General features: G+C 38.5%; 1 protein-coding gene across 1 annotated transcript; it reads right to left on the reverse strand.

Annotated features, from left to right (window-relative positions):
- Positions 1-3,834: 3,834 nt before the first annotated feature.
- On the reverse strand, positions 3,835-16,956 carry slc25a10b (solute carrier family 25 member 10b). Its single transcript, XM_004539077.6, has 11 exons — positions 16,386-16,956; positions 11,901-12,020; positions 10,095-10,209; positions 9,769-9,817; positions 9,642-9,683; positions 9,512-9,555; positions 9,366-9,436; positions 8,061-8,153; positions 7,695-7,772; positions 7,537-7,593; positions 3,835-6,744 (listed from the first exon to the last, which is right to left on the reverse strand). Exons 1-11 carry the CDS (start codon positions 16,473-16,475, stop codon positions 6,643-6,645), a joined length of 861 nt encoding a protein of 286 aa, XP_004539134.2. The 5' UTR covers positions 16,476-16,956; the 3' UTR covers positions 3,835-6,642.
- Positions 16,957-18,875: the final 1,919 nt, after the last annotated feature.

Here is an 18,875-nt window from a genome sequence, read left to right on the forward strand (position 1 = left end):
TGTTGAAAACTGCTGTTCACTAAGTTTCTGCAGCTCTTAAATTAGTGACAATCCTCTGTAGCTTTGTCACCTCTTTCAAAGTCTTTTGCATATGAATAATTTTACTTACTGGTCCAAAGTGAATTGAAATCTTATGAAAACAAAATTCAAAACTGTTCTTCAAATTTTCATTTTTAAAAAAGTGATGCGTTTACTGTCACAGAATCTAAATCAGTCCTTTATCCTTAGCTTATTTTCTTTTATGGAAATGAAAGGGAATAGTTACTTTATTCAAGAGCTTTCAGGGCATTTATCTTGGATGATTTCTCACTCAGTCTTTTAATTTTAGTGGATTTTAATATTTGCTAATACTGTGGTTCACAGTATGTTTAGAAGATTTGTCCCATCTATCAGCAGAGCCACACAGCAGATCTTGTTTTATTGGCATTTCTGTTAACTTTGAAACTGTTGATATCTGTATCTCAGGCTATTGCATGTGAGTCTACGCTTCGTGCCACATTCCAGCCACAATCCCTTTCTTGTTTCATTATTCCAGCTGCTTTTACTCTTAAGTTTCTGTGCCTTCAAAAATCTAGCATAGATGCCTCTTACACAATCAGGCAGTATCTCATGACTCTCTTTAACATGTCTTGCTCCATTATAATCAACAACATAGCTCCACTTAAATTCCAGAAAACCAACCCTCCTAGCTGAATGAATCTATCTGTGCACTGTTGATTCTGACTCTTGTACTGTTGATGGATACGCTCGACACCAATTTCCAACTTAGCTTAAAGATAGAACCTTTATTGTCCAAATAGGAAACTGCTCATCATCCTCAGCTTCCAATAACTGTGGCGACCCTCAAGGATCCATTTTAGATGCTTTTTTAATTTTCATTTTATATGCTCCATCTATGTACTCCAGCTTCCTCTTCCTCCCACAGTGCAAAGACATGTAGTTACTGAGATTTGGGTTAATTGGTGGTTCTAAAATGCCCGTAGTTGTGAACGTGAGTGTAAATGTCAGCCTGTTTCTCTGTTAATTCAATTCAATTTTATTTATATAGCGCCAAATCACAACAAAAGTCGCCTCAAGGCGCTTCATAGATACAGAGAAAAACCCAACAATCATATGACCCCCTATGAGCAAGCACTTTGGCGACAGTGGGAAGGAAAAACTCCCTTTTAACAGGAAGAAACCTCCGGCAGAACCAGGCTCAGGGAGGGGCGGCCATCTGCTGCGACCGGTTGGGGTGAGAGAAGGAAGACAGGATAAAGACATGCTGTGGAAGAGAGACAGAGGTTAATAACAGATATGATTCAATGCAGAGAGGTCTGTTAATACATAGTGAGTGAGAAAGGTGACTGGAAAGGAAAAACTCAATGCATCATGGGAATCCCCCGGCAGCCTACATCTATTGCAGCATAACTAAGGGAGGATTCAGGGTCACCTGGTCCAGCCCTAACTATATGCTTTAGCAAAAAGGAAAGTTTTAAGCCTAATCTTAAAAGTAGAGATAGTGTCTGTCTCCCGAATCCAAACTGGAAGCTGGTTCCACAGAAGAGGGGCCTGAAAACTGAAGGCTCTCCCTCCCATTCTACTTTTAAATACTCTAGGAACAACAAGTAGGCCTGCAGAGCGAGAGCGAAGCGCTCTAATAGGGTGATATGGTACTACAAGGTCATTAAGATAAGATGGGGCCTGATTATTTAAGACCTTGTATGTGAGGAGCAGGATTTTGAATTCAATTCTGGATTTAACAGGAAGCCAATGAAGGGAAGCCAAAACAGGAGAAATAGGCTCTCTCTTTCTAGTCCCTGTCAGTACTCTTGCTGCAGCATTTTGGATTAGTTGAAGGCTTTTCAGCGAGTTTTTTGGACATCCTGATAATAATGAATTACAGTAGTCCAGCCTGGAAGTAATAAATGCATGAACTAGTTTTTCAGCGTCACTCTGAGACAGGATATTTCTAATTTTAGAGATGTTGCGCAAATGGAAGAAAGCAGTCTTACATATTTGTTTAATATGTGCGTTGAAGGACATGTCCTGGTCAAAAATGACTCCAAGGTTCCTCACAGCGTTACTGGAGGCCAAGGTAATGCCATCCAGAGTAAGAATCTGGTTAGATACCATATTTCTAAGATTTTCAGGGCCGAGTACAATAACCTCAGTTTTATCTGAATTAAGAAGCAGAAAGTTAGCGGCCATCCAGGTCTTTATGTCTTTAAGACATTCCTGCAGTTTAACTAATTGGTGTGTGTCATCTGGCTTCATGGACAGATAGAGCTGGGTGTCATCAGCATAGCAGTGAAAATGTATGCTATGTCTTCTAATGATACTGCCTAAGGGAAGCATGTATAATGTAAACAGAATTGGTCCTAGCACTGAACCCTGTGGAACTCCATAATTAACCTCAGTGTGTGAAGAGGACTCTCCATTTACATGCACAAACTGGAGTCTATTAGATAGATATGATACAAACCACTGCAGCGCAGTACCTGTAATACCTACAGCATGTTCTAATTGCTCTAATAGGATATTATGGTCGACAGTATCGAATGCTGCACTAAGGTCTAGCAGGACAAGCACAGAGATGAGTCCACTGTCAGAGGCCATAAGAAGATCATTTGTAACCTTCACTAAAGCTGTTTCTGTGCTGTGCTGAGCTCTGAAACCTGACTGAAACTCTTCAAATAAACCATTCCTCTGCAGATGATCTGTTAGCTGTTTGACAACTACTCTTTCAAGGATTTTTGATATGAAAGGAAGGTTGGAGATTGGCCTATAATTAGCTAAGACTGCTGGGTCTAGAGATGGCTTTTTGAGTAAAGGTTTAACTACAGCCAGCTTGTTAGTCCCGTGTCAGGTTGACGACCTGTTCACGGTGTACCCTGCCTCTCGCCCTGTGTAGCTTCCATCAAGTTTCATTGTTGCTAGAAAAATAGATGCTGTACTTTATGTCCTCCAATTGGGGAAATGTTCCTAGAAGGTACATAACACAACAGTATAATAAATTGGACACGAATGAAAAGCCAGAAATACAGAATACAAATGAGTGAATTGCTAAAAAAATATAAATTGACTGTTTAGAAAGACTCATTTATCATAAGTACCTGCTGTTCCCCAAAGAGAAAAATAAATAATATGACAACAGTTGGACACAGAACAAACGAATCCCTGGATGATGCTGGAAGTACTGAATGCCCTGTACAAAATGTACTTTAGTCAAAATGTTGAATCTTTTTTTTGAACAAATACATTTGTGAGGAACAGTGTTTATTGACTGAGAGCTAATGAAGTGATGGGCCTCCTGAAAATAAATAAGGATTTTTTTCACCACTGTACACACAGATGGCTTACATAGCTGTGGAAAAGTAACACTCTTGAATATGTACGTGAGCAGGTTAAAGATCATAATCACTACTGTGAAGGATGGTATTATTAATGTAAAGGGCACCTAGATTAATTCGTTCGTTAATGATTATGTCCGAATATAATAACTTAACCACATAATTGTGCAAAGGAAGTAGTGATCTAAAGCCTCGGGGTGGGGGTGTTGAGAGGCATTAAACTATGTCCTTGTTCTATTGAGGCCAAATCCCTGAAGATGAAGTTATTTCACAATCACAGCCACTGTTATTTCACAGTGTGAGCCTATGGCACAAGAAAAAGCATCAACACAAAGACTACCCTGTTTGTTTTATGACATAGACTTAATATAGCCCAGTGGGTCTGCAGCTAATTTATTAAATGTCAAAAATAATCATCACAAAAAATACGGCATGACTAACAGCACCTTAATTTTGTTCCAAAATAAAGCTTTACTATAATGTAATAAATACAAAACACCAATTTTAAATTAGTACTTTAATTCCAAAAAACATTTGTTAAAATCTAAATCAGAACTCATCACACTGATCCTCCAGTTTCATTTTTTCACAGTTCATCCTAGGATGAAGATGCAGGGTTACTTGGATGCACACTTGGATGACGCTTCACACGTTTCTATGCTGCCCTCTGCAGGACAGACACTTTAAGGCAACATGACTTTACAAGTTCTGTTAACAGAGCAGGCAAAGCACTTCAGATGCATCATTTCTCTGAACCGAAGTGAAAGTTGTCACAGAACAGTAACTGGGATAAGACATTAACGTTGCTAACCAGAACTTTACTTTTAGAACATGCTTTAACATACAGCATGTGTTTCTAAGCAGCAGGTCAATCATAATGATTTCAAGGGTCATCTCATAAAACAGAGAAGCATCCTGAGACAAACTCTGACATGCATCTAATTAGAGAAAACACTAGGATTAAAGAATGCTACAGCAGTTCTTCACAGGCATCTTTATAGATTTAAAAAGAATTGTAAGATATCAAGTGGTTATTGAAAATTTTACTACAGAAGCTCTGAGAAGCCAGTCAGACAGAAATAAAGAAAAAATCCAGTGATTTTTAAAAGGGTGGTCTATTTCTTTTTTGTCACTCCTGTGTTAAAGCAACTCATTCTCCTTCCCAAGGCTTCAAATGCAGTCATTTTACACAATACGCACAAAGTGTCCGTTGGCATTGATGTACTGACACACTGATTATGGCATTAGTTGGTGGCTGTCGTTCCCAGCTTGTCACATAAGGATGAACAAACTACTCCTTTCACATCTGAATGTACGCGGTAAGTTTTATTCTTGAATGTAGAGTGTTAATGATGTGAAGGGTCATCTTGTAAAAAGTGTGATCATTCCATAGCAAGTAGTTTTTGATGGTTAGATGTAACCAGTGGGTGATAGCATTTAGAAAAAAAGCAAAAGCTTAGAAATGTATTTTCTTTTGAAATGTGAAGAAGGAAGTGGAAGACACCGAGCTCTGAAATGTGGCACGAACTGCAGTCTCCTGGGTGACAAACTCGTGACTTCTTTCACATCCCCTTTAACCTCAGAAAGCGTATTTTGTCGCCCTTTAAAAGAGGACCCATTATGTCTCAGCACCTAATATTGCCTCAGCCAGTGCATAAAGGGACAGATGCCAAAAGGACACTTTATGGGTATCTCTGCAGCACTAGCAGTAGTGCTTTATCTGACACCTGTGAATGAGAATGTATTGATTTATGACTTAAGAACAGGCAGGAAAAAGAAAAAAAAATGATATTCTATATTTAATATTATTCATATGGGAGAACAGATGAAAGAAAACAGACTGTGTTAGAAGGTAAAACTGTTTTGGGGTTTTTGGGTTGTTTTTTTTGTTTTTTTTTTTAATCTGCCCCAAATTCACAATGTGTTTGTACAGTACGATTTTTGGTCAAGAGGTTGTCCCTGTGTTTTGAATGGAATATAAACTCTTATGTGAGAATGAGTGCAAAGAACAGTAACACTGATGACTGTATCAGATAAGAAAAGGTGGTGATTTAGACCCATTTTACTTCAAGTTAAACCCAACAAACCCCTAACGAGCTATGATACATTTCTATCCAAAGGAAATTCATAAATGTAATGTTAGAAATGTGCCAACACACAATGTAAGTGCCTCGTGTTTATACTAAATGCTGAAATTAACATGAGGGCCTTTAGTTTTATTTATAACATGGAATAGAGATACCTCTAGTGGCCAAAGTTAGTACTGCAAAACACTTTTTCCCCCCCAGTAAAATAACAAATTAAGAAAGATTTCGCTGAAAGAAATTCCAATTAGTCAAATACAGGAGAGTTAAGACTTTAGATAATGTGCAAAGCCCTCAATTTGCCACGAGGTCTTCTGCACAAAACAGCCTCTATCTTCATTAGGATTTTAACAGCCTCCTCCTCTGGTTCACACTTTCTCCACTAATTTCCTTCTCACTTAGAAAATGCAGCATTAGCAAGACTGGTCCTTATCTTCTCTTGATCTGAGAGTGAAATGCTAACAAAGGAACGAAGTAAAATACAAAATATCTGGTAAACGATAATGTAACTTTAACCTGCGAAAAGTCGATTTCCAGTTCTAAAATATAAATTAATCAACAAGGAAGATAACAAATAAATCAGTACCAAGAGTACAGCCCACATGGTTAACGTTGGTTGGAATGGTTATCATGGAATTACGTAACAGCTTGTTTAGTCATGCTTCAGTAATGGCTTTGGTATTTACTGTTACGGTCTATCAGAGTCACACTGAGGACAAGGCCATGCTGGGTTTGTTTTTAAGCTTCATAAGTAGATTTTACAATTCTATAAATCCTAAACATGTCTTGGTATAATATGATAACAATCAATGGTTAGAAAAGGACTTATTTAAGCAACAATTCTTAATTCAATTATTACAATCACGTACCCATCTGTAGCTAAAATGATCATGGATATCCATTAATTTTATTATCTGTCATTCTAATAACCCATTACAGACCTTTTTGATTAAATCATTTCTAACTAATATCATATCATTAGTATTTATGGATAATCAGAAGAGGATTAGCTCCTTACTGGAAGTTGGTGCTCCAAATAAAAAAAACAATTTAACTACTAGCTGTAATGTAGAGGTAGAGCTAAAGGAGAGGGAAAGCATACACAAGCCATAACAAACTGTGTGTGTCTTCCTTCCTTCCCTTCTTTCCTTTGATGAACAGCAGAGTGACTGTGGGTGTAGTGATAGGCAGTAAGGGTGGCTTAAGAGCGGCTGGTCAGAGGGCAATCAGGAGATGATACGAATGCCAAAGTGTTTCTTGAGCTGCTCAAGGAAGATGAAGGTGAGCACTGTGTGGGGAATCAAGCGGATTCCTGCAGGAACAAGTCCCTGTAAACAAAAGTTACCAAGAGATTACTATTTGCAAGTTTCCTCTAACAAATCTATTCAATTAGAGCTCCTACATGAGATTAGGCAATAAACTAAACAATGCTTTTAATATTTTATTTATTATTTTTGTAAGGGTATTTCTTTTTTCTTATTTTAATTTCATGGAGGTCACAGGTACAGATGAGGCTGTAGATGAAAAATAGCTTCTTGGTGATCTCAGTCATTTGCAGCAATCTTTATTCATCTTTGCTGCCCTGTTGAATAAACTAATACATAAAAATGTTGCAGTTTGTGTTTATGCACAATGCCAACGTCATCAACAATTATCTCCAGCAACAACAAGAATAAGCAGTACTGTAAAAGATTATCTGCCCCCGCATCCACCAGATCTCAGCAACATAATCAATAGGCCCTGAAATGATGAAATGCATGGACGTACAGCAAGTAGAAACCTGAAAGTCTGTCATGTCTCTATATCCTCTGGTAGCAGCCATTGTTAACCTCAGCTGCTGTAGGTCAGTGGTTCCCAAACAGTGGTATGCGTACCACCGGTTGTACATGGGCTCCCTCTAGTGGTACGCGGGAAGTATCCCCCCAAAAAATAAGATTAAATAATATACCATGTTCTGACTGAGGGATTTCTGAAAAATTAAAAACGTAGACATTTCTGCGGTTGATAAAGTTTATTTCAGGTCATACAACCACCTCTAAAATGTTTGTTTTAAAAGAGAGTAAAATAATGGAAGTGATACATTTAGGTTTTAAATGTATTTTGTTTTGTGTGTCTTTTACCTTGTAAAATGCGAGTGGACCCAGTTTGGCTGTTTCTTGTAAGCAATGCATCACCCCCTGAAGACAGAGACATTAGTTAAAACTGAATACCAGCAAATACCAGGATTGAGGGATGAAAGTATGAGAAATGAAAAAGTGATAATGAATGATCCACTCACTGTATACTCTCCTTTTGAATTCATCAGCCTCGTCTTCAGTACGTCTAGAGGCTGACACAGGAATGTAGCACAGCCTCCCTGCAAATGATGTAGATGCAGTTCATATGGGCGAAGATCAATCAACAAAAATGTGAGTGCAAAATGTCTGTGTGATCAGTTATCAAGATCGTGGTAGTCTTGAGAGCTTGGAAAAGGAAGCCACTGAACTCTAACTTGGTGAAGACACTTCACTTCTTGGATGAAGACATTTTGCATCTTAAGATAAAGGTTCGTTCAGTTTTAAAAACTGACAAAGTCCACTTACTTATTAAAGCTCTCAAGACTTTATACCAACTGAATTAGACTAAAATAAAACCAGATACTTACCGCAATGAAGCTGGAAAGAAAGTGTGTGAATATGTTATCTCCCATCATGCCTGTTCCTAACACCAGCTGCTTGGCTTGGTCATAACATGCCAACTACAGAAGAAGAAAATAAGAGGAAGAAAATGAGTGTTAGTGTAAAAAGAAATAATGTGCCCTTTCTGAATTTCCTACCACTTTCGATTTAAATAGTTGGCTGCAATTTGGATTATTTAAAACACTGTTTGCCCAAAAGATAGTGACATCCTAGAATTTAGTTTTACAAAAAACAAACAAACAAGTCCAAAATACAGTCAAAAATGTACATTTTGAGTTTGGCTCCTCCTAGTGGTAGTACAAGAAAAAAAGACGATGTCAACAGGTGGGAGTGTTGAGTAAAAATATTAAGACAGCTGGCTGTAACAGTTACACAGCGATCAGTCATGCTTGGAGAATGCAATGTAACAAGCACTGCATGTTGTCAAAATATTCTTGCTTTCTTCTTACACTCTATACAACAGAAATGCTGCTTGATGCTTTGCTGCTGCAGACCTTCAATGATCTGTCTCGAACATAAAATGTACTTTATACTCATTTTCTGACTTACAGTTTACATTTTTCTGATTACACTTTTAGAATAATTAGACGTGAGCAGTTAGAACAGCGCTACATTGCTTTTTGAATGTTATTTAAGTGAGAGTTACAAACCTTTTCAGCCAGAAAAGAACAAATGGGGTCCACTGTATGACGAAATATCCTTTTTACCTTGTTACTTTTAATTAAAATCATTCAGAAATGTCTATGGTTGTGCTACTCTGACATTAGAATGCATGCAAATTGCTGGACAAAATTATTTCAAGTATCTAAACAACTATCAAACTTTTCATAGTTACCGATTTTGATTATTCCAACAATTTAAGTCATGTCTGAATAATTCATTTAAAATTTTTGATCAATTAAGCACCAATCTTAACAGTTTTTTTTAGTCCCTTGACTGTGAAAGAATATTAATTAAATGCAGTGAAAATACATTTAAACTGAATTTCACATAATAGACTCTTCAGATCACGAATCGACTGAATGATTTTAAATACAAATAATGTCGTCTATCAGGAAATAAGAATATCACATCAATAACCCACCAATATTAAAATAAAAATTAAAATAGATGCAAATCGCCCATCATTGACCTGAGAACTATTAAGGTCTCTAACATTTTCAGACATTGTGATAATTGTTTAAAATTGGTATTGTTAAAAAAAAAATACAGACAATGTTTCCTGATAGGAAATTGTAGCCTGCGAGCACATTTGTACTACCGTAACTTGCCTGTCCCACAGTAACCATTGCTCCTCTGCTGGAGGCCATGGAGGCTCCTGAAAAGAGTTTCCTGATGCCCTCTGCATGACAGGATAGAAATCAGAAGTCACACGTGATACCCGTGAGAGCTAAACATGAAGCTATTTGGTATTTACCTTCTCTGAAGACTCTAAAAAGTCCATCAATGGCGTGTTTGTAGCTGGAGGAAAAAAAAAAAAAAAAGCATTAAATTAATAAAAAAAACATTCAAGCTGAACTTTTTAGACTATGAATTACAACACTCACTTTCTCCTCAGTTCTGGTGGTAGTTTCATGTCATTCTGCATCCTAGGGACAAGCACATTTCATATATTCTGATTTCAATAACTAGTGATTGCAGTAATTTGGATACAGAACTGTAACTGTATGTTACCTGACATTCACCATGTCTGCAGGGGTCCCAACAAACCCACCAGTGAAACCTGTTGGCAGAGAAACCTTGTTGGAATGCGTGTTTGTGAAAGCCCGAGTTATAGAAAAAAGTAACAAAATATTTATGTGTGTGTGTGTGTGTGTGTGTGTGTGTGTGTGTGTGTGTGTGTGTGTGTGTGTGTGTGTGTGTGTGTTTTAACTCCATTAAACTTATAAACAGTTGGGTCCTTAGGTAACTGACCACTGACCCAAACTGTAAAAGCAGTTTTCTTCTGTTTCTCAGCGATTTCAAACAATAAAAGCTTTTCTCCTAATACATGTTCCAACCTCCAAAGGCTCCCAGCAGGACCTTCTGGTAAAAAGGCATGGGGCCCTGGTTCGTGCTGCCCATCATGTCCCTCACTGTTTCATAGATGGCAAATCTGGTGAGGGAATATGACATCTGACAAGAGAAAGAAAACAAAGAAAAAGACAAGAAGAGAAAGAATTCTTTATTTAATTATTGAAAATTTTGTATTCTGGTTCTTTCCCCCCTTTTTCTTTTCTGTTTTCTTTTGTAAATCGACTAGTACGTACGTACGGACGGACAGACCTACCTACCTAAAGCAAAGCAGTTTTAAAAGCAGCCTTTACATTAGTGAACTTTCATAAATTCTTCATTTATTATGTCCCAAGTAAAATAGTTCAAACCTTTAGTTTGTTTTGTTTTTTTCATTTTCAGGATTCACATAGGACTGATATCAGGCGAGTCAATCAGTAATCACATGGTCAGACCACCATTTAAGAGTTTTGACAGTACAGAGAGGTGCTAAGACCTGTGGGAAAATGATACTGACATCTCCATGAAGTTTGGCAACAGAAGGAAGCATGAAGTCCTCTAAAGTCCTTCTGCTGATAAAACCACGAGCAACACCAGCAGATGACATGGCACCCCAAACCACCACAGACTGCAGAAACTACACACTGGACTTCAAACACTTTAGATTCTGTCCCTCTGCACTTTCTCCAGACTGTATGACCTTGACATAAAACAAGGAAATAAAATGAAAATCACTTTCATCTGTAAAGAGTATTTTGGACCGTTAAACCGAAATCCAGCTCTTTTTTCTTTATCCCAAGTAAGATGTTTTTGACACTGTCTCTGGTTCAGGATGAACTGTAGCTCCATTCCTGAAGATGTTTGTTCGTGGTGGCCCTTGATGCATTGACACCAGACTCAGTCCACTCCTTCTGAAGCTTTTCCAAGTTCCTGAAATTACTTTTCCTGGCAATCCTCTCACGGTTGTGGTCATTCAGGCTGCTTGTTGACGTTTTGATACCACACTTTCCCCTTCTAGTCAACTTTCTATTGATCAATGCATCGACACAGCATTCTGCAGCCAGGCTTTGTCACCTTTGTCAACTGGACAACTGTCAAGTCAGCAGGTTTCCCATGACTGTGGCTGAATGTGATAGAGTGCACAGTACTACTACTGTTTAAATTTACACAAACTCTAAATAAAATACGCTAATAATTTGAGATAATTTGGATTTCTGATTTTTATGAGCCTCTATCCATAATAATTAAAGTTAAAACAAAAATATTTGAAATATTTCTCTTTATTTGTAATGGATACAGATATTATAGTTTATTTTACTTACATAAAACATTTTCAAAATTGTCTTGAACTTCATAATTACTAATTCATTTAAACATTTGGGTGTATTTGGTATGGCTTAGGTGCGTGCGCCTTTAATTACAGGGTGGTTGAGAGGAGAGTTTAGTTCACTTACGGTCTGACAGGATCAAACTTGAACAACCCTTTATTGACAACTCTTCGTTCTCACCGCGGTCACACCTCTGCAACATTTATAGACTTGCAATTTACCAGTGACGTATTTGATCATACCCTGCTGCAATAAACCAGTTATTTTATTCATCAACCACAGTTAACTTCACATAATAGTCAGCACTACAGTGTAGTAAGTTCAAATAGTAACATTTTTAATCTCAGTACTATGCATGTGCTACAGGTACCAAATTACATGCTTAAAGTAAATGTCTCACTCTGTTTTAGTGAGAGAAACAACCAATGAAGAAAACAACACACACAAAGACACAGAATCCTATGGTATGCACACAGGCACCCATACCTGTCTACATAGTGAAGCAGATAGACCACTGTATAGAGCCAGGACTCCGTCGTTCTTCACCACATGAACAGCCATTCCAATCATCCTCTTCTTTACCTCCTGCTGCGTCTGTAAGTGTACCTGGACAGACAGTCATGAAGATCACACAGTAAATACACAGCAAATAATGAAGAAACTGATATAATGTGTGTCTATTGTGGCTGATACAGCAACCTCACAAACTTTTAGTTTTACAGAACAACTTGTACCACAAGGGGTGACTGTATAATCTGAATTCTCTGGTATTAGTAAAGCTCTAAAACACTCACCAAGCTCTGATGAGACAGTCGTAAGAGGAGGATAAGTCATGATAATACGTGCAATTTAGGCAATCATAAAGAAGTTTTCCAAATGTGTTACCAAGATATACTTGTTTTATTTTTCTTATCAGAGAAGGTCAATGGTCCAAAATGTGGCTTTAATCCTATGTTATTACCAAGATTACACCATGAAGGTCACTGAGCCTTCAAATGAAACTGTTGTCAGTGTCTACTGCAGTAAAATAGATGTATAAATAGTTATGATTCCTTGAGTCGCTTTTTTGTTTAATCACCATCCTTCTGGTTTACACTGACAGACTGTTTTTAAGCACAGTTCAATTCAAATGGGAAATTTAATATTCATTTCCTAGTTTTACTTTGGAGCTCTCAGTATCTCGTTTATCACAGCTTTTCAAAGTATCAGCAGTGACATGGAGAACTACTGACAGTCTGTACTGAATTCTGTTGGGTTGGGCTTAGGACTCTCTGTAAGACAGCCAAGTTCTTCCACCCCAAACTCTCTAATCCATGTCTTTGTGGACCTTGCTTTGTGCACTGGTGCGCAGTCATGTCTTGCTGTTCTAAACTCTCCCACAAAGTTGGGAGCATGAAATTCTCAAAATTGTCTCTTTATGGTGAAGCATTAACAATTTCTTTCACTGGAACTAAAGGGCCGAGCTCCACTCCTGAAAGGCAACCTCACACAATAATCCCCCTTCCGCCAAACTTTATACTTGACACAATGCAGTCAGACAAATACCGTTCTCCTAGCAGTAGCCAAACCCAGAGTTGTCCATCAGATTGCCAGATGGAGAAGAACGATTAGTCTCTCTCGAGAAAATATCTCCATTGCTCTAGAGTCCATTGGCAGCATGCTTTACATCACTCCATTCCATGCTGCTCGGCCAGGGAAACCCATTCCACAAAGCTCTCTACGCACTGTTCTTGAGCTAATCTGAGGGCCACATGAAGTTTGGAGGTCTGTAGCTATCGACTCTACAGAAAATGACAAACCTCTGTATACTATGCATCTCAGTATCCATTGATCTGGCTCTGTGATTTTATGTGACCTACCACTTTGTGGCCTGAGTTGGTGCAATTCCAAATAGCTTCCACTTTCTTACAATACCACTAAAAGTTGAACATGAAATATTTATTTTTTGACTGGACTTGTTCCACAGGTGGCAGCTTATCACTGTATCACCCTGGAAGTCTCTGAGCTCCTGAGAGCAACCCATTCTTTCACAACCGTTTGTAGAAGCAGTTTGCCTGACTAGGTGCTTGATTTTATACACCTGTGACCATGGAAGTGATTGGAACACCTGAATTCAATGACTTGTAAGTGAAAACTTTTGGTGTAGTATTGGGGTGTTAACTGCACAAGCACTACCCCGGCTTAAGCTGAGTTAAACTGGACTCGACAACATTTTGCATGTTTCTGGAATCTTATTTTTATTATTTTAAGCATGGCTGCACTTGAGGAACTTTTCCATTCTGTTCCTTGTTTATGCCAACACTGCTGTACGTGCTTTGTCCTCAGTGGTTACTATACTTAAGCTATCAGTGAACCAACATGCATTCACAAGCCAAGAAACACTTGTGCACACTCATCGTGTTGAAATATTACACCAGGATGAGGTGATAAGAGTCTGGCTAAATTATTGTCTTTTTAGGTGAGGTCAGAAAAATCTTGTTTAGCAACTCTCCAGTACAGGTTCAGAAAACAAAAAACAGTTTATCTGATGGTGTAATAGATCTCCTGATTAACACACATACAAAAAAAGTATGCTGATAGGGCATGACCAGGCAGTTTTCTTATTTGACGTGGGTTTGGTGATACACGTCATTCCTAAATGCAGATGTCCTGCTGTTAACGTTTATGGAAATGTGGTTTGTTGGTATGCGTTGGCTTTGTAAGTTGCAAAGTCGCAAACTGCCTTAATGTTGGGTTACAAACTACAGAATAAACCCCCAGTTCTTTTGTGTATGATATGCACTAATTATAAGCGTATCCTTTCTTTTCTTTATCCAATGACAGCTCCCTACAAAACCTATAAAGTTGTTATTATGGTATTTAACTCGTGGGGGAATGAAGGTTATTACAGAGGAGTAAAGATGACATATTTAGGCTGCAGTGGAACACCGCTCAATGCTCTGAACAACAGACTGAATACTTTAAATCTGTTTTTATGCTAAAAGATAGCAAGACAAGCAGTGACAAGCAAACATGGAATGCGACTCACTTCAACCGTATATCAAAAGTAAACAGATTCAGTGAAATTCACTTTTGTTAAGTAAACAAACAATTCTCCCACATGGGATCCAATTCACTCTGACACAAAGAATAACAATGGAGCAAAACAGCATCACCATTAGCTTTCAGAACACACCCTTTCATTTCCACAACAAGGAAATAAGCTCCAATTACTTGCCCTCGGTTTATGGAAATAACCACAGTACTGTATACAACACAATAAAAACTTGCACAGTCACTCTATTGTCTCACAGTGAAATCACTTTGTTGTTCACTAATGTAGACTATCATGTTAGACAAGAATAGCTTGTCAGTAATAAATCTCAAAATCACCTTAAACTAACTAAAATCAGGTTACTAACAAAAACCCCACGGGGGACAAATGTTGACTACTTTTTTATCATTTCCCGAAAACTAGTCCTTGAGGCAACTTTTGTTTTGGTTTAGCACTATATAAATACAATTGAACTGAACTGAACAGAAGCATCTATAATTTATGTTTTAAATAATACTTTTAGAGGTCAAAGGTTCATCACTGTCATGAAAGGTGCCTTGATTTTTCCTCTGCCATAAACTTGTATTTTAATCTTTCCCATAATTTGTGTGCCAACTACGAAGATGAAGCTACACTTCAAAAACATCTCCAACCAGTTCACAAGCTAACACACATAGAGCACTTCATGGCATGTTTTGCAGTGGGGTAATTGCAAGCCTTAACTACATAATTACACACCACAGGACTTCCTGAGGACCATTTGGCCTTATTAGGCTCACATGCTGCTTTTTTCTGTGCAATCAAAAGGGAGTAACATAAGAAAGAATTTGAGTAATCTGTTAGAGATGTACAAATTTACTTCTCCATGCAGCAATGTGACGAAATCAACAAGAGTGAACAAGCATGTCCCTGCAAACACTCACAGATCTGCATTCTCCACCAAGGAGAGTATGTGGCAAAAGTTTTTTTATTTTTTTATTTCTCAGTGTGATTTAAATTGCACTTAATCTATTGATATCCGAACATACATTCTCTTCCATTTATCCATTTCACACTTGGGGCAGCTGGAGCCTAACTCAGCTACCATAAAGCGAGAGGCGGGAGTATCCCCTGGACTTAATGCCACCCTGTCGTAACACCACTTTTTTTATAATTTTACTCAAGTAATCAACATGTTTTGCTAATTAGACCTGTATATCCTAGACTGGAAGTCTAGTCCCAACTTATCTTAATTCATAAGTCATATATGTGTCATGAGTGGGCCTGAACAATAACGCCACTCTTCTAAAATTTGTCATAAAAATAAAAAGTATAATTTATCCATTTACAAAACAATTAGCAGCCTGAGATAAATACAATTTCCAAAATATATTTCAGTTTTCCACATTTAATGAGACTACTGTCACTGCACAATGCTTACAGTTTACAGATGACAGGAACAAAAATCTTCACATGTAGTTTTTGTAGCTAATCAATAGTACGTTTTTATTTTATTTTAATCAAGCTTTTTAAATATTGTAATACTTGAATTTTCATCCCATTTTTACTCCTGTAATTAAGCCCAACATCTCCGCCGAAGGGTTAGCAGTACATTTAAATGAAACATTGGGGTAATCGATGCCTTCACTGCAGGTTTCACACTTTAAAGACTCGTTCGATGGGGCAAGCAATCCGACGGCCCAGTTCGGGCTCCCAGACCGGATGTTTAACACATCTGTCTTCGACCATGGTACCTCGAAGTCTGTCTGTCTTTAATAAAGGCTGAAGGTGTGCAGCTTTTGAAAGCACAGAATGATATCTGAAAACCACTCTGTGATGAGCTATTCGCGAATAACTAATATGTCATGTTCCCCAGTACTGCCTCTGGGAACAGCTGTACCCATGTGTCAAGGCCTGCACACGCGGCGGAAGGTTACTGTGCCCCTTACGCCGCTCACCTTAAGGAGATCCAGAGGATGCGTGCAGCAGGCGGCTCCACATGATGCCAGCCCACCGAAATACCACCGCGACATTCGTTTTTCAGTCATGCTACCAGGCTCTGCTTGTCCCGTGCAGATACAGCGGTTACTTCCTTCCTGTCAGTCCGACTCGACACGCTGTCCGGCTGCTAGGGTGGATTCGTGGCCTGCTGGGAACAGCTGCTGTATCTCTGGTGGTCTAGAGGACACGGATAACCTCGTTAATCTTCAAACATTGCGATAAGGGCCTGCGCTAAGGACCGGGGACTTTGGCAGCATCGCGCACACTCGCGCCACATCTCTTCTGTGTTTTGGTCTCGAGCTGAAGCGTAATAGGAATCAGTAGTTCTCAAGAGAAGAGGAGCACAGCCAATTGTCAGTGAGGACGGCGGATCTGCCTACTGTCCCCGAGGGTCGAGATCCAAAGGTCGACAGCGGTATGAGAACGCTACAGCCCCCGACACAGCAAAAACTCACATAGCCCACTTTTGCATCTATGAACTGTCACGCTTTTTAAAGCGACAGGCGTCCTCTGCGCAGCTGCAAACAAGACGAAGTGTCGCACTGTCCCTTTAAGAAGACAACTGTCGACATTCTCACTCAAGCGGTAACGAGCCATGAAAAAAAAAAAGAGTTTGGTGATGGATACTGTTCATATAAGACAACGTTTTATCACGCGAGACCACTTCAGGTGATTAAAAAGTGTAATTTAGTCATGCAGGAGGGGGTAGCATGCAGGAGGGGGTAGCATGTCCAAACACGTGTCTCTGAATGGTTGTTTGGTGTTTGTTTGTTTTTCAGACAATTAAATATTAATATTTAGAGAAAGAATACGCTTAAAGGACTGTAAAATAAACGAAATATAAGTGAGGCGTAGTGTGGGTAATAGCAGGCCTTAACATAAATATTTAATCCCTAGACAGATAAATATTACCTTTGGTTACTTCACCCGTTGCCTACTGATGGTGGTCAGAGGGCTCGGTGGCGCCAGTGTCCGGCAGCCTCACCTCTGTCAGTGCGCCCCAGGGTGGCTGTGGCTACAATGTAGCTGCCATCACCAGTGTGTGAATGTGTGTGTGAATGGGTGGATGACTGGATATGTAAAGCGCTTTGGGGTCCTTAGGGACTAGTAAAGCGCTATATAAATACAGGCCATTTGGTTTTGTTAATTATTCCCATATATTCATATATTGAACATGAACATGATTTTTTAAAACATAATCTCCATTTCAGAATATATTTGTTTGTACAGGCACAGGAAAGAGCTTTGACAGTATGACAGTGACAGGGGATTTCTTTAAATCACCCTGTAATTCTTCAGCTAAGACACCTGAGTTAGAAAACACAGAGACTGCAGTCATTTTTACACGCGTGGGCAGCAGCAAACGCACCCTGCAACTGCACACTGCTGCCTGCGTTCCTTTATTTTATACATGTCTGTGTGTGTGTGTGTGTGTGTGCGTACAAAAATAACAACGTCACTCAGAATCAGCACACACTTAAGATTATAGTTTCACTTCTATAAAAAACATGCTCTGCAGACCTGTAGTTTCCTGTCTACACTTACCTACACTGTACAGAGTGTACTAAAAGCAACGGGTTATTTCCCTTTTCTACATCTGTTCTCAAAAAGAGGAAATGGTTCAGTAGCTGAAAGAGTTCATCAAAAATTATTAGGTGAAAAAGTCACATAGACATTTAGATTGCTTAAACAACAGAAAAACACATTTCATGAAGCTGATCAAATTATATAAAAACAAAAATCTCTTGACAGACAGGGTTGTACATGCTTTGAGTCCATAACAGTCCATAACATAGAAAGACAACCACACATGCTACATGCTATTTAATGACTAATTGTAAAGATTTCCTTGCATTTAGCGTGTTGTTGTCAAATTCACTGGTGAGAACACTCTTAATGAATTACCTGTGGAGAGGTAATCATGACTGAGGCCACTCTAGCTTTGCAGCTTGATGTTTAACTTTTTATGCTGAGGCTCCAGAGCTGACCCCGAGTTCAGCAGAGAACTTATTCTTCTAGTCTCAAGAGAAAAGACGCTTAAGAAAGGTGTGAAAAAAGTTGACTAGAATTCAGGTAGTTTTCAGTTTTAAAATGACATTTTTTATGTTTACATTTCACCTTAACTGAATTTGACATGTAGATTGCTTAGTGATCAATAAAAAGAGCACATCTCATGAAGCTGATCACATTATATACAATTTTTCCTCTGACAAATTGTACCATATTGCAGCTGAGGGTGCTTGGAAATAATTAGACTGTGAATTATGTTGTGTCAAAACAAAAGCGATAAGGGTGACTGAAAATAAACTCACTGTTTGTTCCATTCCAAAAAGAAGAACTCCTCATCAATATATTGCCCAATTGCACAAAAGAGGCCTACCTTTAAAAAAAACTTTTTAACAAAAGTTCAATATGTTGCTGTGAGGGCAGCATAAAGGAAACACTAC

Source organism: Maylandia zebra, linkage group LG6, assembly GCF_041146795.1.
Source record: "Maylandia zebra isolate NMK-2024a linkage group LG6, Mzebra_GT3a, whole genome shotgun sequence".
Classification (NCBI taxonomy): domain Eukaryota; kingdom Metazoa; phylum Chordata; class Actinopteri; order Cichliformes; family Cichlidae; genus Maylandia; species Maylandia zebra.